Below are 25,314 nucleotides of genomic sequence, written 5' to 3'. Positions count from 1 at the left end.
ATGCATTTCCTTATGAACTTATGAAAGTTGGCAGTCATACACTGTAAAAAAAATAACTCATTATATTTTGATTCTTTTTGGCATGAGCTTTTTTGAGTTTTACCTACTTCACAAAAGTTGAGAGAACTTTCTAATTTTATCAATTCAAATACATTTGACAATCAGTTGGATAAAGACAGTAAATTAAATTTAGTTTACTAAAGTCAGTGTATGTGGAGGCTCTGGATGTGTTGACAAACACACAGATGAAGAGTTCAGAGGTCATGTTGACAGACTAGAGTCCAGATACACACCGCTGAGCACACAGAAACTCATCTTACTTTTACCATTTATCATCTAGACATAAAAAAAAATCATTTAACGAATGAATCTGACGCACTCGTTTAACAGCGTTTAATCACAGTGAGCTGAAAGCAGTAATGACGTCGCCATCGCATCATATCCTGTTAATGCTGTACAGTCGTGTAGGAAGAGACGTTCTTTCGAGAGTTATTGACTGTATTGATTGTGGGCGGGGCTACAGACGAGCGGCTGATGATCAGTGACTGACAGGTGTCAGGAGCTTCTGCTGATTGATCGTGATGGAATCACTGATATGTCGTCTGCTGTTCTTCACGCTGATCATTCATCATGTGTCGTCCGGAGATCAACGCACGGGTGAGAGATCAACTCAGCTAACAACATGTTCTAAGAACGTTTGCTACGTCCAGATTTTCTTTCTTGGAAACATTACATTTTATCATTTGGCAAACATTATGAGAACGTTACTTTGTAATGTTCCCTGAAACAAGTAAGACATTAAAAAAATGTTAGCTTAGCAAATGTCCAGCATAAATGTTACAGAAAAAACATTCCATGAACGATGTATAAATAATGTTTTTGTGCTAACGTTTTGAGAACATTATTAAAGACCAGATAACTTTGAATAAATTATTAGAATAATGTTTGTTAGCTGAATTAGTGTACGTTACTCTCGATTTATCATTCCTGTCCTTGTTTTGCTCTTAAACTGATTTAAAGAGTCAGACTAGGACATTCACTGGTAGTGTTGTTGTTCCTCGAACCACCGAGATAAGCATGACTTCAGGATGTGAATTTGTCAAAGATGCGTCATTGATTTCTTCACAGCATCCCAGCTATCAGGGAACGTTCTGTCAAGGTTCTCTTGAAGTTATGAACAAACATTCTTACAGTAACATTAATAGAACGTTCGTTCAAAGTTATCTGGTCTGTAATCATGTTAGCGCAAAAACATTATCGTTCATGGAACTTTTTCCTGAAACATTTTAGTTCATCTAACATTTTTTAAATGTCACTACTCGTTTCAGAACGTTCATCTAACATTTTTTGTTAGCAGGGATGATGTTTGTAATCATGATAAGTCGACCGTGTCTTTCAGTGTTTCGCTCTGGTCGGCGGGCGAACATGCTGCTCCAGCGCTCCAGACGGGCGAATTTGTTCCTGCTGGAGGAGATCCTGCAGGGGAATCTGGAGCGCGAGTGCTTTGAGGAGAAATGCAATAAAGAAGAGGCCCGAGAATACTTCGAGGACGACAAGAAGACAGTACGACATCTAATGACCAATCAACATATACTGAGGGCAGCATGTTGGGGTGTCAATTAAATGATTAAATTGTGTAGATAATGAACATGTAAGCTGCAGGTATCTAAACAACATGTCATCTAGCTTTGTTTGGATACAAAACAGCTTCTAAAAAGACTTGTTGCTAGGGTTAAACCCATCAATAACAATTGTATTCATTTAATTCTCCCTAAAACTATACATTTACATGGTCACATTGTAAGAAGTGAAGTTGTTAAACACACAGAAGTTAGCCAAACCTCTTTTATACTTTCCTGTCAGCTATTTGAATCGATAACGTTTATTGAAACGTGCCGGCTGACAGCCCCACCTGCTGGCCGGAACATGGTTTGAAAACTAAAGTAAGCTGTTCACACAGAAGGATATTGTGCTTTTAAAACGCTAACTAAATGGACAAGAGCGCGCAGGGCCTCGAAGATGTGTTTAAAAAGTTGAACGTTTTAAAAACGTGAAGCTGAAAATGCAGACGAGGCACAAAAAGCCTAGGCCTAGGGCGAACGATATAAAATTTATATTAAATTCGATATTATTTGACGTTATATGAATCTTCAAAAGGATCACAGGCTTTAGACAATGAAGTACTCACCAGTGGCAGATCTGGAGGAAAGTGCGACTGTTGTTTGCTTCAGAGTTACTCTGATGTGAAGGAGATGATATTCTGAGGTGTGACTGAAGTTCGCGGTCTTTTTAGTTTGACCGTTAATGCGCGCCGCCGCGCCGTATCTGAACGCGGGCTTTTTGACTCCTCCCATCAAGACAATTTACGTACGAGTAAAGATTATTCTTTACCAAAGCATCTTTATGACATAAAAATCGAAATTATGACATACCAAGTCATAATAATGATATTAAAAAGTCGTAATTATTACTTTGTCATAATTATTATTTTTTTGGTCATAATTTCGACTTTTTATGACTTAGTACGTCATAAATTCGACCTTTAGTGTCACAATTTCAACTTTATTTTGACTTTTATGTCATAATTTTGACTATGATTTACAAGCATGAAATGAGCTTACATAGCCTGTAGGCCTACACGTTTTAAACGTTATAATTATTTTTTACTGTTTTATTATTATTATTATTATTATTATTATTATTTAATAGTAATTTAAGTAAATGGTGCTGAAATAATTACACTCAATGCAACTTTTTCCCCCTCCGTACAGAATGAGTTCTGGACCAAATACTACGGTAAGAGACCTTTAGAAAGTTTGATCATGCTTGAATACAATTAAATTATTATAATATGAATGAACTGATGAATAACTTTTCATAGATTGCTAGTTGATGGCTCATATAATTTTAACCTGTTTTTACACTATTTATCATAGATGGAGATCAGTGCAGATCCAACCCGTGTAAACACGGCGGCACGTGCAAGGACGGGATCGGCGGCTACACCTGCACGTGCACCGACATGTACAGCGGCACCGACTGTCAAACTGGTGAATGTGATGATTTACAAACATGTGATGTGTGAGATCACATTCAGTGTGTGTCGGATGCTTCATGATGATGTTTTGCAGATAAATCCCAGTGTCCGTCTGCCGGGCCTTTAGCGTGCGAGCACTTCTGCAAACCGACGGCAGGCGCGTATCGCTGCTTCTGCGCGCGAGGATTCGTGCTTCACAGCAACGGCCGGAGCTGCTCGCCTCAAGGTACAGCGGTCTTTACATTTTAATTTAAGCACAAACTTGCGAACGGCTGAGGAACGCGCTTCACTGTCTTCTGATTGGCTACATTGCTGCTGCTCATTTGCATTTGCAGTGTGGAACATGTGACACTGACATCCTCCATGTTCTCAGTTCAGAACCCGTGTGGGACGACAGAGACGTCCAGCTTCTGTCCTGATGGACGCTGCCCGTGGGAGGTGAGAATCAACTGGATTACCCAGCATCCCTAGCGCAGGGCACCATACTACACTCGATCAGCCAATCAGAAGAGCAGCTGTTCAGTATTCAGCCGGTGAGACCTGATGATGATGATGTTTGCAGGTGCGGTTCGTGAACGGCAGCGGTGAAGTCATCTGTCACGGTGTGATCGTGGGCCGTAAGTCTGTGCTGACGTCAGCCGTGTGTATGTCGGCGCTGCAGGAGCGGCACGTCAGTCTCGGTGAGCACATGACCCGCACTAACCAACCATTCCATAAAAAAGTGACTTAGTTCATCCAAAAATGAAAATAATGTCATTAATTACTCACCCTCATGTCGTTCCACACCCGTAAGACCTTCGTTCATCTTCAGAACACAAGATATTTTTGATGAAATCCGATGGCTCAGTGAGGCCTGCATAGCCAGCAATGACATTTCCTCTCTCAAGATCCATTAATGCACTAAAAACATATTTAAATCAGTTCATGTGTAAGTTCAATATAAGTCGTTATTTTGTTTTTTTTTGGCGCTCCAAAAATATTCTCGTGGCTTTATAATATTAATATTGAACCACTGTACTCACATGACCTGATTTAAATATGTTTTTAGTGCATTAATGGATCTTGAGAGAGGAAATGTCATTGCTGGCTATGCAGGCCTCACTGAGCCATCGGATTTCATCAAAAATATCTTAATTTGTGTTCTGAAGATGAACGAAGGTCTTGAGGGAGAGTAATAAATGACAGAATTTTCATTTTTGGGTGAACTAACCCTTTAAGCGTGCGTGTTCTTGTCTTCCAGCGGTCCGCGACTCCAGCACAGCGTTGCGCGTCTCCAGCTGGACGCCTCACAAGCGGTACGCGTCCGGTCCGGAGGACGATCTGGCCTTCCTGGAGCTGAAGGAGCCTTTTCCACAGAACATGTCCATCATCCCGCTCTGCCTGCCGGAGAAAGACTACAGCGAGAACATCCTGATGAAGGCCGGCCGAGAGGGCGTGGTCATGGGCGGACCCAGCCACTCTTACCTCTCATTGGACGACTGTCGTGACTCCCTCAACCTCACGTTCTTAATGACCAACAAGATGTTCTGCATGGCGTCCGACGCTCCCGTCCGCAGCAGACTGATGAAGTGTGAGGTGAAGTCCGGGAGTCCCGTCGCCACAGTGGAGGGGAAGACGGCGTTCCTGACGGGCGTGTCTCTGTCGGACTGCGATAAAGGACTCGTGTTCACCAAACTGTCCCGATACCTGCACTGGCTCCGGCCGCTGCTGCACGCGTCCGAGAAAGAACTACAGCAATGATGATCTAAGAATCATGTGTGGGTCGTATTTCACTGCAAAATAACAATATGATGAACGTGTCCAGCTTGAATGTTTTATACTGACGTGTTTTAGGCGGCATTAAATAAAACGATCAAACATACAAAACAGTGTGACGTTTATTTGACATAATCAATAAAAAAACAAGGGCAAACATAAAATGAGAATGAATCACTGAAGAACAGCGTGTTTCCTCCTGGTAACAGGTGCATTCTGGGAGCTGATGTTCAGGATACGCTGGACAGCGGAGGAAACGGGTTCTGCTTGCTGACGACCAGCTTCTGGTGCTGATGGGAAATATAACCCTTGATGTGACCCTGAGACAGAGAGAAGGGCGTCTCACACTCGTGCAAACACTTTAACAGCACATGTTTGTGCCCAACAGGAAGTGATCTGTGCGTCTCACCATGTAAATGAGGTTGGCGAGGATGCACTGCACTTCATCGATGTCCACGTCCTCCACCTTCATCATCCTCAGCGCCACCAGGAAGGCGTCCAGAGGAAGCTGATGCGTCTTTAGCAGATGATATCTAAAGAGGAACGCTCTCAGATCAATGAATCTGTGTGTGTGTGTGTGTGTGAGAGAGAGTGTGTGTGTGTGTGTGTTGTTCACTCACACTTTCTTAAAGAGGTTCCTGTAGGTGATGATCTTCAGCTTCTCCAGGATGAGGAAGATGCCGCAGCGGATGAAGAAGGTCTCGTGTTTGACCAGAGCTTCATTGAGCAGTAAGAGGTTCCCCTCGCTGACACACACGAGAAGATGATGAGGGTCTACAGCATCCTCACTGGACTGTGAGAGTGTGTGTGTGTGTGTGTGTGTGTGTGTGTGTGTGTGTGTGTGTGTGTGTGTGTGTGTGTGTGTTTTACCTCACGGCCTTGGTGACGTCAGCGAACTGCATGAGGTCGTACTTCTTCAGCAGCTGATGGGTGGGCATGTGACCCTGACAAGACAAACACAACCATGTGACATCTGAACATCTGATTCTTTCTGTGCTGCATTTTAATTTTTCTGGATTTATAATTTAATACAAAGTTATTATAAGAATGAATGAAGGCATAAACATTAATAATTTAATGAATCTGGCGTGAATCTCAGTGACGGTCGTACCAGCAGCATCTTGACGGGCAGCAGGTAGATGAGGATGAGCCTCTTGTTCCTCTGACAGGAGCGATGGCAGTGTGTGAAGGAGAAGGACAGACACTCCTCAGCTGGACACAGAAACACACTGAGCTCTAGTGACCAACAGAAGGGCTCTGACGCGCACACACACACACACACACACACACACACACACACACACACACACACACACACACACACCTGGTTTGAAGTCGCTGTCGAACATGGCCTTCCTGCCCACGTAGTACTTGTAGGTGACGCGCTGAGCCATGCTGTACTCGTCCTTCAGCGTGGAGCCGTCGATGGCGCGGATCAGAGGCTTACACAGGTGCAGCTTATTGATCTGAAGAAATAAAGAGGGTCATTACCACTCTTCATCTCACAATTATGACTTTTTTTCCTCACAATTGCAAATTATAAAAGATATAAACATGCAATTCTGAGAAAAAAGCAGCTAACGAGAAACAAATAAAAACTTTGATTTTAATAATGTATTAGTAAATGTTGAAATTAACTTTAATGGATTAGTTCACTTTCAAATAAAAGTTTCCTGATAATTTACTCTCCTCCATGTCATCCAAGATGTTCATGTCTTTCTTTCTTCAGTGGAAAAGAAATGAAGGTTTTTGAGGAAAACATTCCAGGATTTTTCTCCATATAGTGGACTTCACTGGGGTTCAACAGGTTGAAGGTCCAAATGTCAGTTTCAGTGCAGCTTCAAAGAGCTCTACATGATCCCAGACGAGGAATAAGAGTCTTATCTAGAGAAACCATCGGACATTTTCTGACAAAAATAAACATTATATACTTTTTAACCACAAATGCTCATCTTGCACTGCTCTGTGATGCTCCACGCATGACGTAATCATGTTGGAAAGGTCACGCGTGACGTATGGAAGTACCGCGGTAAAACATTTTCTCCTTCAAAATCTATTTGTAAAGGTTGTTTGACTTAGTCTTTGATGTTCTCTTTGTAAACACTGGATCGGTACTTCCTCTACGTCACGAGTGACCTTTCCAACATGATTACGTCATGCGTGGAGCATCACAGAGCAGTGCAAGACGAGCAATTGTGGTTAAAAAGTATATAATGTTTATTTTTTTTAGAAAATGTCTGATGGTTTCTCTAGATAAGACTCTTATTCCTCGTCTGGGATCATGTAGAGCTCTTTGAAGCTGCACTGAAACTGACATTTGGACCTTCAACCCGCTGAACCCCAGTGAAGTCCACTATATGGAGAAAAATCCTGGAATGATTTAATCAAAAACCTTCATTTCTTTTCCACTGAAGAAAGAAAGACATGAACATCTTGGATGACATGGAGGAGAGTAAATTATCAGGAAATATTTATTTGAAAGTGAACTAATCCTTTAAGATTAATAAACGCTTTAGAAGGATTTTCATTGTTAGTTCATGATAACTAATAGAACCTTATTAGAATATTAATAAAAACTCTGGACTCTTACTTTGAAATAGATCTTGAAGAGCTGATTGATCAGAAACAACATTCCCCATTTCTTTGAGTCATCGATCCCAGCGCGACTGAAACACAAACACAAGCTCGGTCACATGACCGTACGGATACTGAGCCTCACATTCACTTAAAAAATAAGAAAACTCAAAAAATATGAACTGTTTTCAACATTGATAATAATCATCAATGTTTCTTGAGCATCAAATCATCATATCAGAATGATTTCTGAAGGATCATGTGACACTGAAGACTGGAGTAATGATGCTGAAAATTCAGCTTTGATCACAGGAATAAATTACACTTTACTATATATTCACATAGAAAACAGCTGATTTACACTGGAATAATATTTCACTGTTTTTACTGTATTTTTGATCAAATAAACGCAGTCCTCGGTGAGCAGACGGCTCCTTCTGTGATGGTTTATTAATGTAATAACTCACTTATCGCTGGCACAGACTCTGAAGCAGTTCATCAGCTGCTCCGTGGCTTTCTCCAGCATGTCTCCAACCTTCCCCTTCCCCTTCACCTGCAGCTGCTGCTCCGCCTGATCACACACACACACACACACACACACACACACACGCTGTGAGACGCTGCAGATGTTGCTGATCCACAGATGAATGAGTTGCACTCACATTATTGGCAAATATCCTGAGGTCGAGGGTCACGGCAAACATGATCGGCAGAGCCCTGAAAGCACAGCCATCATCAGTGACCGTCAGTGTGTTTATGGTTTGACCCTCCTAATGCATTCGGGTCCTTTTATGCATAAATATTTCTAAAATACTTAGATTTTAATGTGGGAAAAACATTGCAAATGGATTAAGATGATCAAAATACACCTTTTTTCAGATTTTTTAGGAGATATAACCATTTAAATAAAATTTTCTTTACAACAGAAATCCATGATCTCACCAGTTCTCCTCTTTATGAGCCTGAAACGCTCTCAGAAACGATGTTCAGCTGAGTTAAGGACAAACACTGAACAATCTCAACACACAGCGAGTGCACAGCATGAGCATCACGATCCTGAATAAAGGATATTGAACCACCACCGTCTGGCATTTGTAGGCCTCCACAAAGTCATGATTGGACACAGCGAAGGTGCACCTGCAGAGGAAGAGACGAGACGCCGGTGAACGAGACGCCAGAGGTGCGGTGAACACATCAAACACACACTGATGAAGAATCGCACCTGAGATGAGCAGGCCACCATCTCGTCGTACGGCGGCTCCAGCAGCTGCTGACACTTCTCCTCTGGACTGGACAGCTGCGACACACACACACACACACACACATCAATAATCATGCATCTCTGAGCGTAACACACACACACACACACACACACACACACATCATAGACAGCAGTTACCAGCAATTTATCAAACTAAATATCCAAAAAACTAAGAAATGTGATTAAAATAAATAAATAAAAATAAAATATTTTGAGTGTTTGGGGGTCTGTGGAAATTATGATATAAGAACAGGGTAAAAATAAATAAATAAACAAATAAATAAAATAATAATAAGGTTAAACTAAATATCTAAAATAAAATAAAGCTAATAAATGTGATAAATAAATAAAAAATGATACAAACACCTTTTGAATTCTAGAGGGTCTGTGGAAATGTTTAGAGAAAAACAGTGTAAAAAATGTCTAAATAAATAAATAATAAATGATAAAAAATGAGATCAGACTAAATATCTAAACAAATTAAAATAAATAAATAAAACATTCTGATAGCTAAGGGGTCCAAGAAATGTTTGCATCAACTAAATATCCAGATAAATAAAAATAAAAATGTAATTAAAATAAATAAATAAATAAATAAAAATAAAACATATTAAATGCTCAGGGGTCCATGGAAATGTTTACAGATATTTTGTATATATATATATATATATATATATATATATATATATATATATATATATATATATATATATATATATATATATATATATATATATATATGAATAAATAAATAAATAATAAAAAAATAGGATTACACTAAGAAATTAAAATAAAAAATATTAAAATATATAAATAAAAATAAAACATTTTGAGATTTGAGCAAGTTTAAAAAAATTGAACTAAATATTTAAAAAAATTAAAAAAAAAAAAAAAAAAAATGTAATTAAAAAAAATTATATATATATATATATATATATATATATATATATATATATATATATAACATTTTAAGATTTGAGCTGGGGGTCTATGGAAATGTTTACAGAAAAAAATGATTAAAAAAATAATAAATAATAAAAATAACATTAAACCAATAAGTTCAGAAACATTAAAGGTGCCATTGAATTGAAAATTGAATTTTTCTCGGCATAGTTGAATAACAAGAGTTCAGTACATGGAAATGACATACAGTGAGTCTCAAACTCCATTGTTTCCTCCTTCTTATATAAATCTCATTTGTTTAAAAGACCTCCGAAGAACAGGCGAATCTCAACATAACACTGACTGTTACGTAACAGTCGTGGATCATTAATATGTACGCCCCCAATATTTGCATATGCCAGCTCCATGTTCAAGGCATTAGACAAGGGCAGCCAGTATTAACGTCTGGATCTGTGCACAGCTGAATCATCAGACTAGGTAAGCAAGCAAGAACAACAGCGAAAAATAGCAAATGGAGCAATAATAACTGACATGATCCATGATAACATGATATTTTTAGTGATATTTGTAAATTGTCTTTCTGAATGTTTCGTTAGCATGTTGCTAATTAGGGCTGGGCGATATATCGCATATATATATTGCAGATGAATCGCCTTCGATAATGAACGTGATATTGCGTAGCTTATCAGTGAACTACGGCTCTGTCTATTAAATGCCGCTCCATTTGAAAGCAGGTGATGGTGATTTAGCGGTAATCAGGGAACCGGCTTTACTGACGAAATGCGCGTGACAATCGCATGCGATATATCGCCCAGCCCTATTGCTAATGTACTGTTAAATGTGGTTAAAGTTACCATCGTTTCTTACTGTATTCACGGAGACAAGAGAGCCGTCGCTATTTTCATTTTTAAACACTTGCAGTCTGTATAATTCATAAACACATCTTCATTCTTTATAAATCTCTCCAACAGTGTAGCATTAGCCGTTAGCCACGGAGCACAGCCTCAAACTCATTCAGAATTATAATATAAACACCCAAATAAATACTATATTTACGCGATTAGACATGCTGCATGACGAACACTTTGTAAAGATCCATTTGACGGTTATATTAGCTGTGTGAACTTTGTTTATGTAATGTATTATAGAGTCGCGAGCTCCGTGGGCGGGAGCGCGAGATTTAAAGGGGCCGCAGCCTGAATTAGCGCATAGTTAATGATGCCCCAAAATAGGCAGATAAATAAATTATTTAAAAAAAATCTATGGGGTATTTTGAGCTGAAACTTCACAGACACATTCAGGAGACATCTTAGACTTATATTACATCTTGTAAAAAAACATTCGATGGCACCTTTAAAATAAATGAACCCGGTTTAAATGAGTGAGTGATCAGTGTTGAGTGACCTGACCTGCAGGCGAGGGTTGGCCACATGCGGGTGTTTGAAGGACAGCATCTCGGCACAGAACGACCCGTCTCTGCTCTCCAGAGCCTCCAGAACCTGCAGAACACACACAGTCAGAGACTGAGAGAGCTTCAGACTGACCTGCAGTGGACAAACCGACTCACCTGCTGCAGGTACTGATTGAGAGTGATGTGCGCCATGACCTCTGACCTCTGATCCAGTAGCGCTGAAACAAGATCGTGTTTATAATGAGCTGCTGTCTACACCAACATTCACACTAGACAGTAAACACAGTAATGTTGATCACACTGAGAAAGCCTCGATTAGCGCAGCTGCTAATTCACACATTCATCACAGACTCTGTTTTTCACAATGACCGGAAGTGCTATTACATGTACATATGCGTTACAAACATTATATCATATCAGCGACTGAACTGAAACACACAATTATTATTATTTACCCAAATCAATTCACATCCCGTGGCGCGTGTGCTTCACTGCAGAGCCCGCTGACGTCACACCAGCACTTCCTGTTTACATCAGTGAACACACAGCTGTGGATTCTATTCCGCACTTTCCATAAACGGAAATATTCGCCTCAGTTTAATCAACATTAACGAACGGGTATTTGTCGATGTGAAATCGTGTTTTATAACACTATTCTGATAAATAATTGAAATATTTAGCTGAAGAAAAAATATAATGTCTTAAAGTTGGTCAATAATAATAATATGTCAGTCAGTTGAGTTCTTTTGTGAGTTAAAAGTCATAGTTATGACATGAAAAGTTGAAATTATGACATATTAAGTCATAAAAGCTCACAATTATTGGATAAAATGGCGAAATTGTGGCGTAAAGTCATAGTTTCGACTGTCTTATTTGATTATTTAAGTATATTTAGAAGTTTGTCTGAAGTGAGGTGAAGCGTGTGATCCTCCGGCGGCAGATTCGTCACTGGTTTGCCATCTTGTGCTGCTCGCGCGATCATCAGAGTGAATATGGAGTAAATCTGCTGAATATCTCTGAATATCTGTGATTATATCTCTGATTATATCTGCTGATGTGTGTGTAGCGTGTGTCGTGAGGCAGAGGCACTCCATGAGGGTTTGGAGCCGGTTCCATGGCTCTGGTTCTGGCTCGGTTCAGTGTGTTTACAGCTAGCAGCTAACTGCGTTTATTATATTTGAGGATCAATGATGGCAGAAGATCTCCAGCACAACCAGAAGTCCAACTTTAATGGACTCACCAAACCTGCCAAAGCAGGAGCGTCTAAGAAACTGATCATCAAGAACTTTAAAGGTGAGTTTCACTGAACTACAGCTAGTGCACTAGTTAGTGTGTGTCACAACATAGTCAACTACAGAGACAACATCACATCTAGTGTTATTATTGAAATCAAACTCAATATTGAACTGTGTTTTGTGTGTATATATTCTGCTGATTCATATGTATATGTATATAATATATATGATAGACCTATATATATATATATATATATATATATATATATATATATATATATATATATATATATATATATATATATATATATATATATATATCATATATATATATTTAAAGAGTATTAAAGTGTGTGTGTGTGTGTGTGTGCAGACAGGCCGAAGCTGACGGACAGCTACACTGAAGACACGTGGCTGAAGCTGCGAGATGCTGTTGGAGCGATTCAGAACAGCACCTCCATCAAATACAACCTGGAGGAGCTCTACCAGGTGAGACGAGCGAGTCGCTCAGGTTATGATGCTGCAGAGAGACTCACACACACTCACACACACACTCACACACACACTGATGTAAAGTTCAGAATCAAGATTTTATAATGTTTCTGAAAGAGTCTCTCTTGCTCCCCAAAGCTGCATTTATTTGATCAAAAATACGGTAAAACAGTGAAATATTATTCCAGTGTAAATCAGCTGTTTTCTATGTGAATATATAGTAAAGTGTAATTTATTCCAGTGATCAAAGCTGAATTTTCAGCATCATTACTCCAGTCTTCAGTGTCACATGATCCTTCAGAAATCATTCTGATATGATGATTTGCTGCTAAAATTACAAAAGATTCTATTACAAATAAAAGCTGTTCTTTTGAACTTTCTATTCATCAAATAATCCTGAAAAATAAAATGCATTACAGTTTACACAGACACTCTCTCTCTCACGTAATTTTAATTTTTAATTTTTTTAATTTAATATTTTATTTCTATTCTATTTTTGTTTATTTTTATTTTATGTTTATTTATTTTTACTTTCTATATTTTATTTTTTATTATAATTTTTTATTTTAATTTTATTTGATTTTATATTTTATAAAATTTTACATTTTAAAATTCTATTTTTCTATTTAATTTTACTCCATTTTCTATTTTATTATCATTTTCTATTTTATTTTTATTTTATTCTATTTTCTATTTTATCTTTAATTTTATTTATTTTATTATATTTTTATTTTATTATTTTATTTTGTTTTGTTTTATTTTAAATTTAATTTGATCATTTTATATTTTATTTTATTTTACATTTTTTTATTTAATTGTATTCTATTTTAGATTTTATTTTATTATATTTTAGATTTTATTTTATTTTTAATTTAATAAAAAATTTGTTTCATGGATGCGTGTAAACATAAAGAGCGTGTGTCTTTGGCAGGTTCACATCTATAATGTGGACGAGACACATTTCATTATTCAGGATTATTTGATGAATAAAACTTTTTATTTCAGCTTTTATTTGTAATAGAATCTTTTGTAACATTATAAATGTCTTTAATGTCACTTTTGATCAATTTAATGCGTCCTTGATGAATAAAACTTTTGAACAGTAATGTATGATGATTTCCACAGAAACTGTTTTCAACACTGATAATAATCATAAATGTTTCTCGAGCAGCAAATCATCATATCAGAATGATTTCTGAAGGATCATGTGACACTGAAGACTGGAGTAATGATGCTGAAAATTCAGCTTTGATCACTGGAAATAAATTACACTTTACTATATATTCACATAGAAAACAGCTGATTTACACTGGAATAATATTTCACTGTTTTTACTGTATTTTTGATCAAATAAACACAGCCGTGGTGAGCAGAAGAGAGATATTATAAAATCTTAATGATTCTGAACTTTTGACCAGTAATGTGTGTGTATAGAGCTGTGTGTTATGCAATGACACGCGTCACAGGTCATGTGACTGTAGTGTCATCATTTCAAAGCAGCCTGAAAATGGACACAGAAATCACATTTACTCGATTGTTATTATGTGATTGAAATATAATGGAATTACACTTCCTGTTTGAACAAGCAAATGTGTGTTGTCATGTGATGGTCACTATGACGAGCCGCCGCTCTTCACTTGCAGATGTGCTTTAAGAGTTTCCTCTGCTGTCACACTAGTAAGTCACATGATGTGTTGATGGTGTTTTCGTCTCCCGCAGGCCGTGGAGAACCTCTGCTCGTATAAAGTGTCGCCCATGCTGTACAAGCAGCTGCGTCAAGTGTGTGAGGATCACGTCCGGGCTCAGATCCATCAGTTCAGGGAATATCCTTCAGCAGTGTGTGTGTTTGCCAGCTGTGCTTCACAGATAACGCTTGCTTTGCTCCGTCAGCTGGTGTTTGTGTCCGTAGACCGTCAGTAGAGGGCGCTGTGACACGCAGTGAGAATAAAGCAGCCCTTAACAGAGTCGCACAGAGTCGCTGGACAGCCTGTCCTTCCTGAAGAGGATGAACCGGTGCTGGCAGGACCACTGCAGACAGACGGTACGCCACAGCCCTGTGTGTGTGTGTGTCTGTGTGTGTGTGTGTGTGTGTGTCTGTGTGTGTGTGTGTGTGTGTGTGTGTGTGTGTGTGTGTGTGTGTGTCTTTACACATGTTCCGTCTCGTCCCCTCAGATCATGATCCGCAGTATTTTCCTCTTCCTGGACCGGACATACGTCCTCCAGAACTCGCTGCTGCCGTCCATCTGGTGAGTCCACCAATCAGAGACCTCCGTTCAGATACTCATGGTTTTTATTAATATTTTGAATTAGTTTTTATTTTTTATATTTTCTATTTTCATTTTCATTTTAGTTAAAATTTTCCTAACTTTGTTGTTGTTTTTGTCATTTTTATTAGTATTATATTATTTTATTTCAGGTTTAGTTATTTTAGTACATCGAGTTAAATTAGATCGAAATATAGTTTTAATATTTTGAATATTTTTTTTATTTTTCTATTTTCTATTTTTATTTTAATTAAAGTTTAGTTTTTTTGTTGTTTGTTATATATTTTTATTACTTTTTATTTTAATTTTAGTTATTTCAGTACATTGAGTTAAACCAAATTAATTTGTTTTTATTAATAATTTGAATTAGTTTTTTTTTCTATTTTCATTTTAAGTTAAAGTTTTTGTAATTTTGTTGTTTTTTGTCATTTTTATTAGTATTTTATTATTTCTATATCGTTTTATTCATTTTATTTCAGGTTTAGTTATTTTAGTACATCAAGTTAAATTAAATTGAAGTGTAGTTTTATTAATATTTTGAATATTTATTTCTTTTTCTATTTTCATTTTAATTAAAGTTTAGGTTTTTTGTTTTTTATTTTACATATTTTTATTACTTTTTATTTTAATTTTAGTTATTTCAGAGTTAAACCAAATTAATTTGTTTTTATTAATAATTAGTTATTTTTTCTATTTTAATTTTAATTTTAAAGTTTTAGTAATGTTTTCATTTTTTCATTTTGATTAGTTTATTATTTCTATATAGTTTTTTAATTTATTTTTGTACAGTTAAACTGAATAATTCATATTTCAATTTATTTTTATATTTTTTGTTTTCATTTTAATTTTAGTTTTTGTTTTTATTAGTATTTTATTTCAATATTTATTTCATTATTTATTTTTATTATTTTAGTACATCGAGTTAAACCAAGTGAATTTTAGTTTTTATTAATAATTTGAATACTTTTTTTATTTTTTCTGTTTTTATTTTAACTTTAAAGTTTTAGGTAATTTTGTTGTGTGCTTTTCTCATTTTTATTAATTTTACTATTATAAAATTATCATAAAACTTTTTTTATAACATTTTATTTCAGTTGAATCTGAAGTGTTTTGAACAGTTATAACAGTTCTAAGAGTAACGTTGCTATAGTAACACATGCGTGTTGTCAGGGACACGGGGCTGGAGTTGTTCCGGACGCACATCGTGAGCGACAGCGGCGTTCAGAGCCGGACGGTGGAGGGAATCCTGGAGCAGATCGAGCGCGAGCGCAACGGAGAGACGGTGGACCGCAGTCTGCTGCGGAGCTTACTGGGCATGCTCTCAGACCTGCAGGTGATTGGAACGCTCACTGATGATGTCATCTCTCACATGAGCGTACAGTTAATGTTGTGATTCTCGTAGCTGGTCGCTTTGGCTCATGATTATAACTCTGAAACGAAAAGTGGGCGTTCAACACGAGTTATCTCGGGTGATGTGGGTTAGTTAGTGGTGGTAGCTCTCGATGTCTTCTAGCGGTGTGTGTTGATCTGTCGTCAGGTGTACAAGGACTCGTTCGAGCAGCGGTTTTTAACGGAGACGACCCGTCTGTATGCCGCCGAGGGTCAGAGGCTCATGCAGGAGAGAGAGGTGAGAGCGGATGTTCTTCCTCATTCATTCTCACACACACACACACACACACACACACACACACACTTCACGTGTGCGTACTGACGCGTGTTCATGTTCTTCACACAGGTTCCCGAGTATCTTCATCATGTGGCGCGGCGTCTGGAGGAGGAGAACGACCGTGTCATCAGTTATTTAGATCAGAGCACACAGTGAGTCTCACTCATGACTGATCGCTGTGTGTGTGATATAAATAAAAAATACTTTAAAAAAAAAAAAAATACTAAAAATGTAATTCAAATGAAAAAAAACACAAAAAAAACACAAAAAAATCACTAAAACTTTATGAATTAAAATGATTTAAGTCATGAATAATGAATAAAAATGAATAAAAATAAAACACGTAAAATCTCAGGGGGGCGTCAAGATAATATTTTAGCTCAAAGGGGTTCGGCTGAAGAATAAAGTTGTATCTGACGTCATCATCATATCTGCACACTGACCTGTGATTGGTCTTTAAGCTGTCTGTGGGCAGTGAAGGACACACACAAGCTGATTGATCTATTATTTCATGTGTTTAAATGTCTGATGTCACAGACGCTCCTCTAACATCTGTGTCTGACAGGAAGCCGCTCATCGCCGCTGTGGAGAAGCAGCTGCTGGGCGAACACATGACCGCCATCCTACAGAAAGGTTTGAATTATTAATTATTAATTATTAATTATTCTAGAGATCTGAGCAGACTGAAGTCATGTCGTGAAACACAGCTGACCTTATGTGATGCTCCTCAGGCCTGCAGACGCTGCTGGACGAGAACCGCGTGTGTGAGCTGACGCTGCTGTACGAGCTCTTCAGTAAGGTCAAGGGCGGCCTGACGGCGCTGCTGCAGTCCTGGAGAGACTACATCAAGGTACACCGCTGACTGTAACCATGAAGAAAACATGCCACTTACTTGAAATAAAATAAAATATAAAACAGCTTCATCATATTTGATTTTCCTGAAGAGATGTAGTGATGGAAAACTATAGGAGATGGAAGGATTAACTATTGCGTTGCCCTGATAAGCTTTATCTCTCAAGCGAACACAATTGTTTCTCAGACGAATGCAAAAGTTTCTCAGACGAACGCAAAAGTTTCTCAGACGAACGCAAACGTTTCTCAGCGAACGAAAAGAATGCAAAAGTTTCTCAGACGAACGCAAAAGTTTCTCAGACGAACGCAAACGTTTCTCAGCGAACGAAAAGAATGCAAAAGTTTCTCAGACGAACGCAAAAGTTTCTCAGACGAACGCAAAAGTTTCTCAGACGAACGCAAACGTTTCTCAGACGAACGCAAACGTTTCTCGAGCGAACGAAAAGAATGCAAAAGTTTCTCAGACGAACGCAAAAGTTTCTCAGACGAACGCAAACGTTTCTCAGACGAACGCAAACGTTTCTCGAGCGAACGAAAAGAATGCAAAAGTTTCTTAGACGAACGCAAACGTTTCTCAGCGAACGAAAAGAATGCAAAAGTTTCTCAGACGAACGCAAACGTTTCTCAGCGAACGAAAAGAATGCAAAAGTTTCTCAGACGAACGCAAAAGTTTCTCAGACGAACGAAAAGAATGCAAAAGTTTCTCAGACGAACGCAAACGTTTCTCAGCGAACGAAAAGAATGCAAAAGTTTCTCAGCGAACGAAAAGAACGCAAAAGTTTCTCGAGCGAACGAAAATAATGCAAACGTTTCTCAGACGAACGCAAAAGTTTCTCAGACGAACGCAAACGTTTCTCAGACGAACGCAAACGTTTCTCAGACGAACGAAAAGAATGCAAACGTTTCTCAGACGAACGCAAACGTTTCTCAGACGAACGCAAACGTTTCTCAGACGAACGCAAACGTTTCTCAGACGAACGCAAACGTTTCTCAGCGAACGAAAAGAATGCAAACGTTTCTCAGACGAACGCAAACGTTTCTCAGACGAACGCAAACGTTTCTCAGCGAACGAAAAGAATGCAAACGTTTCTCAGACGAACGCAAACGTTTCTCAGACGAACGCAAACGTTTGTTTCTCAGACGAACGCAAACGTTTGTTTCTCAGACGAACGCAAACGTTTGTTTCTCAGACGAACGCAAACGTTTGTTTCTCAGACGAACGCAAACGTTTCTCAGAGAACGAAAAGAATGCAAAAGTTTCTCAGACGAACGCAAAAGTTTCTCAGCGAACGAAAAGAATGCAAAAGTTTCTCAGACGAACGCAAGTTTCTCAGACGAACGCAAACGTTTCTCAGCGAACGAAAAGAATGCAAAAGTTTCTCAGACGAATGCAAAAGTTTCTCAGACGAACGCAAACGTTTCTCAGACGAACGCAAACGTTTCTCAGACAAAAAGTTTCTCCGACGAACGCAAACGTTTCTCAGACGAACGCAAACGTTTCTCAGACGAACGCAAACGTTTCTCAGACAAAAAGTTTCTCAGACGAACGCAAACGTTTCTCAGACAAAAAGTTTCTCAGACGAACGCAAACGTTTCTCAGACGAACGCAAACGTTTCTCAGACGAACGCAAACGTTTCTCAGACAAAAAGTTTCTCAGACGAACGCAAACGTTTCTCAGACGAACGCAAACGTTTCTCAGACAAAAAGTTTCTCAGACGAACGCAAACGTTTCTCAGACAAAAAGTTTCTCAGACGAACGCAAACGTTTCTCAGACGAACGCAAACGTTTCTCAGACAAAAAGTTTCTCAGACGAACGCAAACGTTTCTCAGACAAAAAGTTTCTCAGACGAACGCAAACGTTTCTCAGACAAAAAGTTTCTCAGACGAACGCAAACGTTTCTCAGACAAACGCAAAAGTTTCTCAGCGAACGAAAATAATGCAAAAGTTTCTCAGACGAACGCAAACGTTTCTCAGACGAACGCAAACGTTTCTCAGACGAACGCAAACGTTTCTCAGACGAACGCAAACGTTTCTCAGACGAACGAAAACGTTTCTCAGACGAACGCAAAAGTTTCTCAGCGAATGCAAACGTTTCTCAGACGAACGCAAAAGTTTCTCAGCGAATGCAAACGTTTCTCAGACAAAAAGTTTCTCAGACGAACGCAAACGTTTCTCAGACGAACGCAAACGTTTCTCAGACAAAAAGTTTCTCAGACGAACGCAAACGTTTCTCAGACAAAAAGTTTCTCAGACGAACGCAAACGTTTCTCAGACAAAAAGTTTCTCAGACGAACGCAAATGTTTCTCAGACGAACGCAAAAGTTTCTCAGCGAACGAAAAGAACGCAAAAGTTTCTCAGACGAACGCAAAGCTTCTCGTCTGCCGTCAGTGATTCTGCAGTCACAGATGAGAGCAGTGAAGCGCTCTGACTCTGTATGACGTGTGCCGCTCCTCCTGCAGAGCTCCGGCGGAGAGATCGTGAGTTCTCCAGAGAAGGATAAAGAGATGGTTCAGGAGCTGCTGGACTTCAAGGACAGGATGGACCTCGTGAGCCAGCGCTGCTTCCAGAGGAACGAAACCTTCATCAACGCCATGAAGGAAGCCTTCGAGAACTTCATCAACAAGAGACCCAACAAACCCGCCGAGCTCATCGGTGAGTGTCCAACCTCACTGAGCACATGTTAAAAATAAAACAGCCTTTATTAATTTGTAACATTATAAATATCACATTTAATGTGTCCTTGATGGATAAAAGTGTTAATTTCTCTTCAGCGAAGTACGTGGACTCTAAACTGCGTGCGGGAAACAAGGAGGCCACAGAGGAAGAGCTGGAGAGGATTCTGGACAAAATCATGATCATCTTCCGCTTCATCCACGGTAATCTGCACTCCAGCGTCAGTGTAAGTCAGGATGGCACAGAGATGAAGGTGAACTGAAGCGTGTGTCTCCCGCAGGGAAGGACGTGTTCGAGGCCTTCTACAAGAAGGATCTGGCCAAGCGTCTGCTGGTGGGCAAGAGCGCCTCGGTGGACGCAGAGAAGTCCATGCTGTCCAAACTCAAACACGGTTGGTCCTGAATCTGACTTCTCATTGGCCGTCAGACCGTTACTATGGAAACTACACTGATCAGTTTCCTGGCAGTGAGGTCACATGATCATGTGAACAGGAAGTGACCATGCAGCTGTGGTCGAGTTGCTGTTTTAGCCTTTATTTCAGTCTTAATTTGAGTTTCACAGTAAAATCAGACGGATGTAGTAAACATGTCAGTTTCACTATGACTAGTTAAACTGAAGTTGTTGGTGTGTGTGTGTGTGTGTGTGTGTGTGTTGTAGAGTGTGGAGCAGCGTTCACCAGTAAACTAGAGGGGATGTTCAAAGACATGGAGCTGTCTAAAGACGTCATGATCCAGTTCAAACAGGTGTGTGTGCACATGGAGATATATGTATTTATATATTTGAGTTTGCATACATGTATATGCATGTATGCATAAATAAATAGTAGTAACATTTCACTAAACTTGTACACACACACACACACACACACACACACACACTTTTATCTAGATGTGTAAATAATGTTGTACCACAGACCTGCTGTGAGGTGTTGCATCTCTCCAGCTCCTCACACGTGGTTTAATGAGCTCTCAAGTGAGTTTGGGCGGCGTGTGATATGAGAGTACTAATGCTGTGTGTGTGTGTGTGTGTGTGTGTGTGTGTGTGCGCAGTATATGCAGAACCAGACTGATCCCAGCAACATCGAGCTGACCGTCAACATCCTGACCATGGGCCACTGGCCCTCATACACCCCGATGGACGTCCATCTTCCTGCTGAGGTGTGTGTGACTCATGTTTGTGGACGGAAGTGTGTGTTTGTGGGAAACGAGGTGGACAGATGACTGTGTGTGTGTGTGTTTCAGATGGTGAAGCTTCAGGAAGTGTTTAAGCTGTTCTATCTGGGGAAACACAGCGGGCGTAAACTGCAATGGCAGCCCACACTGGGTCACGCGGTGCTGAAGACTGAGTTTAAAGAGGTGAAGTGACGACACACACATATGAACACACTCCTCCGGTCAAACGTTTGGAATCATTAAGATGTTTTTAAAGGGTTAGTTCACCCAAAAATGAAATTTATGTCATTTATTACTCACCACACAAATTAAGAAATTTTTGATGAAATCCGAGAGACTCGTCCATAGACAGCAATATAATCAACACTTTCAAGGTCCAGAAAGGAACTAAAGACATCGTTAAAACAGTCATGTGACTGCAGTGGTTCAACCTTAATGTTATGAAGAGACGAGAATACTTTCTGTGTGACAAAAACAAAACAAAAATAACCACTTTAGTCAAGCATCATTACTCCAGTCTTGAGTGTCACATGATCCTTCAGAAATCATTCTGATATGATGATTCGTTTGGATTAAGAATTTTTTGTTAAATAGAAATTAATACTTTTATTAATCAAGGATGCATTAAATTGTGACAGTAAAGACATTTATAATGTTACAAAAGATTCTATTTCTTTTGAACTTTCTATTCATCAAAGAATCCTGAAAAATCAACGCTGATAATAATCATAAATGTTTCTTGAGCATCAAATCATCATATCAGAATGATTTCTGAAGGATCATGTGACACTGAAGACTGGAGTAATGATGCTGAAAATTCAGCTTTGATCACAGGAATAATGATTTATATTGGAATAACATTTCACAATTTTACTGTATTTTTGATCAAATAAACACAGCCTTGATGAGCAGAAGATACTGTAAGTTAGGTTAATAGTGACACACTGGACTGACCAATCAGCACACGTCTCTCTGCAGGGTAAGAAGGAGCTGCAGGTGTCTCTGTTTCAGACTCTCGTCCTGCTCATATTCAACGAGGCTGACGAGTGTTCGGTGGAAGAGATCCGCGCGGCCACAGGCATCGGTACGTTCAGTGTGTGTGTGTGTGTGTGTGTGTGTGTGTGTGTGTGAGACCGCTCTGTAACACTCGTGTTGTGTGTCTGTCAGAGGACGGCGAGCTCAAGCGCACGCTCCAGTCTCTGGCCTGCGGGAAAGCACGAGTGCTCAATAAAACGCCCCGCGGGAAAGACGTGGAGGACGCCGACCGCTTCCACTTCAACAGCGACTTCAGACACAAACTCTTCCGTATCAAGATCAACCAGATCCAGATGAAGGAGACGGTGAGTGTGTGAATGTGATACGATCAGCACTACAGACTTTGATTTGAAGGGGAAAAAAAAAAAAAAAAAAAAGTGTTTGAAAATCAAACAAAGATAGAAGATTCATCTGTAATAAATATAGCTGCAAGCAGCAATTAAGGGGTCAAGCACAACAGAAGCAGACAGGGAAGCTAGCAGCAGACCAACAATGTCATAATGGACTATGATAGCAGGTCAATTTTGAAGTCAATCAGACCAAGAGTACTGTAGTTAGAGCCAATTTCATGTTCTGTTCAATTATAGCGCCACCATGAGACGCAGTCCATTTTTGTGCGTGTGTCCTCAGAGTGCCCCATACATAAGCGGATCAAATTTGGTGAAAATATCTCATTTCGTTTAAGACATAAGAAATGACCCACACCTGACTTTGATTGCAATTTTTTGCCATTTACTATCAAAATGTTGACATTTGGCCATTAGTGTTTAGTCAACGACCTGTTTCTGATGTTCCTACTGTGGTTTCATTTCGATCAGACTAATCGTTTCTAAGATATTTGCGAATGTTGTTTAAATGCTAAATCACAACGTTGCACAAACCCGAAACCTAGCATGTTTGGTATCGTTGGACTCGGCAAGGAATCAGGAATCCAGTGAAAATAAGACAACAACATCAAAAGTTATAAGCATGTAAATAATTTTTTCCACCACTAGGTGGCGCTGGTCTGAAACTTCTCAGACTCCTTCAGGGCATCGTGCCGATGACCCATACCGAGTTTCATAATGATACATTCATGCTTTCATAAAATACATTTTACTACAAAATTCAAAATGGCTGACGCCCAAAATGGCCGATATGGGAAAATTGGATATCATTTGACTTGGCATGACGCCACTTTTATGATTTTTGGACAAACCATTAAGAAGTTATAAAACAAATTAGCCATTTTTTGTATCTCCAGACCAGTAGGTGGTGCTGCGTCGGAACGCAGCATGTAACCTCAAGTCATGCTTGTGATGACATGTACCAAGTTTGGTCTGTATACGATAAAGCGTTGAGGAGATAGAGCCTTACGTCTATTTTCGCAAGCGTTACGTAAAATTCGTTCACGCGTTTTTTTTTTAAATGGTTTGACAAATTGAAATGAATTCCACAACTTTTTATCAGCATGTTCTTTAGATGATCTGATTAAACTTTCGTGAAATCGGAAGAACGTCCTAGTAGGATTTCGAAAATGTATGTAAATGTATGCGGGAAAATTTTAATGACAGAAAATGGCGTCTTAGGGTTCAATCGAATCGTCTTGAGCCAAGAAATCGGAGGAAAAATTTGTTTTGGACCCTTATAGATCACAAGTTATTAGCATAAACGTGTGAAACTTTGGACAGTTGGTGGCGCTAGAGGGATTGAGAGACTCCAAATCGAGCGGAAACAGAATAAATACGCCAATGATTACAATATTCACCTTCAGTGCTTGATCTCTAATTATTGCAGTATTTTCCTTTCAAAGTCTGAAGGCTCGTTAGAATGTGAATGTGCAGACGGTCATGTGACGTGTGATGTCATCACCCTCAGGTGGAGGAGCAGGTGAGCACCACCGAGCGAGTGTTTCAGGACCGTCAGTATCAGATCGACGCGGCGGTGGTGAGGATCATGAAGATGAGGAAGACCCTGAGCCACAATCTGCTGGTGTCTGAACTCTACAACCAGCTCAAGTTCCCCGTCAAGGTGACGCACCACATCATCATCATCATGATGTCACTGAATATTAGACGTGTCATAATTCCCATGATTCCCTCTGTGCAGCCGGCGGACCTGAAGAAGCGCATCGAGTCGCTCATCGACCGGGACTACATGGAGCGGGACAAAGAGAACGCCAACCAGTACCACTATGTGGCGTGAGCCGCTCGCTCCTCGCCTCCTCACAAGGGCTTCTGGGCCGCGGTCCACGCTCCGCTCGGGGACGGACGGACTTCAGCATGATTGCGAATGAGATGCACTTTCTTTTCTTTGTGTTTGTTGTTCTTGAACTTCTGTTTAGCGCGTGTGTCGAGTCTCTTCTACTGTAGCGTCACGTTACGTGTGTTTCTCTCTTCGGCCCTCGTGATGACGGAATCATGTTGATGATGTTCTGATGCTGCAGGGTTTGTCATGAACCGCTCAGGCAACGGAAACCAGACAGGATTTCACACACACACACACACACACACACACACACACACACACACACACACACACACACACACACACACACACACACACACACACTGCTGAGACTCAATGCAGCCTCAAACTCATTGTGATGGACAGAAATTATTCTTCTGATAATGTGTGAGTGAGAGTGTGTTTGTATTTGTGCGTGTGTTTGTGTGTGAGTGTGTGTGTACAAGTGTGTGTGTGTCTGAGTGTGTGTCTGTCTGTGAGTGTGTGTGTGTGTGTGTGTGTCTGTGAGTGAGTGTGTGTGTATTTGTGTGTGTGTGTGTGTACAAGTGTGTGTGAGAGTGTGTCTGTGTGTGTGTGTGTGTGTGTGAGTGAGTGAGTGAGTGTGTGTGTGAGTGAGTGTGTGTGTATTGTGTGTGTGTGTGTGTGTGTGTGTGTGTGTGTGTGTGTGTGTGTGTGTGTGTGTGTATCTCATCAACTGTATTCTGTCACATACACAGTTTTGTAGAGCAGAGGATTCTATTCTTTGTAAGCGGGC

The 25,314-nt window shown here is 39.5% G+C and overlaps 3 protein-coding genes across 3 annotated transcripts; 2 read left to right on the top strand and 1 right to left on the bottom strand.

Annotated features, from left to right (window-relative positions):
- The first annotated feature begins 428 nt into the window (after nucleotides 1-428).
- On the top strand, nucleotides 429-4,898 carry prozb (protein Z, vitamin K-dependent plasma glycoprotein b). Its single transcript, XM_048198261.1, has 8 exons — nucleotides 429-657; nucleotides 1,400-1,563; nucleotides 2,772-2,796; nucleotides 2,937-3,050; nucleotides 3,132-3,263; nucleotides 3,411-3,475; nucleotides 3,600-3,717; nucleotides 4,278-4,898. The coding sequence occupies exons 1-8, from the start codon at nucleotides 582-584 to the stop codon at nucleotides 4,775-4,777; spliced, it is 1,194 nt and encodes a 397-aa protein (XP_048054218.1). The 5' UTR covers nucleotides 429-581; the 3' UTR covers nucleotides 4,778-4,898.
- On the bottom strand, nucleotides 4,897-11,545 carry pcid2 (PCI domain containing 2). The gene is given in 16 exon segments (XM_048198260.1): nucleotides 4,897-5,112; nucleotides 5,202-5,325; nucleotides 5,413-5,538; nucleotides 5,663-5,736; nucleotides 5,904-6,004; nucleotides 6,117-6,258; nucleotides 7,383-7,458; nucleotides 7,834-7,937; nucleotides 8,029-8,083; nucleotides 8,309-8,350; nucleotides 8,438-8,503; nucleotides 8,589-8,599; nucleotides 8,601-8,663; nucleotides 10,940-11,029; nucleotides 11,098-11,159; nucleotides 11,397-11,545. Coding segments are annotated over 15 exon segments (1,200 nt in total). The 5' UTR covers nucleotides 11,134-11,159; nucleotides 11,397-11,545; the 3' UTR covers nucleotides 4,897-5,022.
- A 316-nt stretch (nucleotides 11,546-11,861) lies between these two features.
- Nucleotides 11,862-24,813, top strand: cul4a (cullin 4A). Its single transcript, XM_048198256.1, has 20 exons — nucleotides 11,862-12,234; nucleotides 12,550-12,665; nucleotides 14,388-14,491; nucleotides 14,640-14,709; nucleotides 14,841-14,914; nucleotides 16,103-16,265; nucleotides 16,470-16,559; nucleotides 16,668-16,750; nucleotides 17,164-17,231; nucleotides 17,330-17,448; nucleotides 19,914-20,106; nucleotides 20,226-20,330; nucleotides 20,408-20,518; nucleotides 20,785-20,870; nucleotides 21,177-21,284; nucleotides 21,369-21,482; nucleotides 22,278-22,383; nucleotides 22,467-22,639; nucleotides 24,192-24,344; nucleotides 24,423-24,813. Exons 1-20 carry the CDS (start codon nucleotides 12,129-12,131, stop codon nucleotides 24,516-24,518), a joined length of 2,238 nt encoding a protein of 745 aa, XP_048054213.1. The 5' UTR covers nucleotides 11,862-12,128; the 3' UTR covers nucleotides 24,519-24,813.
- Nucleotides 24,814-25,314: the final 501 nt, after the last annotated feature.

The sequence above is a fragment of the Megalobrama amblycephala genome, linkage group LG7 (genome assembly GCF_018812025.1).
Source record: "Megalobrama amblycephala isolate DHTTF-2021 linkage group LG7, ASM1881202v1, whole genome shotgun sequence".
Taxonomy (NCBI): Eukaryota; Metazoa; Chordata; class Actinopteri; order Cypriniformes; family Xenocyprididae; genus Megalobrama; species Megalobrama amblycephala.
This window is presented reverse-complemented; position numbering and strand designations above follow the sequence as displayed.

Bases quoted from the DNA above. Each gene is read 5' to 3' on its own strand.
- prozb (XM_048198261.1), top strand. From the start codon at position 582: ATGGAATCACTGATATGTCGTCTGCTGTTCTTCACGCTGATCATTCAT. The intron at 3,051-3,131 runs GTGAATGTGATG...GATGTTTTGCAG, and splicing joins CGGCACCGACTGTCAAACTG to ATAAATCCCAGTGTCCGTCT. The intron at 3,476-3,599 runs GTGAGAATCAAC...TGATGTTTGCAG, and splicing joins ATGGACGCTGCCCGTGGGAG to GTGCGGTTCGTGAACGGCAG.
- cul4a (XM_048198256.1), top strand. From the start codon at position 12,129: ATGATGGCAGAAGATCTCCAGCACAACCAGAAGTCCAACTTTAATGGA. The intron at 20,107-20,225 runs GTGAGTGTCCAA...ATTTCTCTTCAG, and splicing joins CAAACCCGCCGAGCTCATCG to CGAAGTACGTGGACTCTAAA. The intron at 21,285-21,368 runs GTGTGTGTGACT...TGTGTGTTTCAG, and splicing joins ACGTCCATCTTCCTGCTGAG to ATGGTGAAGCTTCAGGAAGT.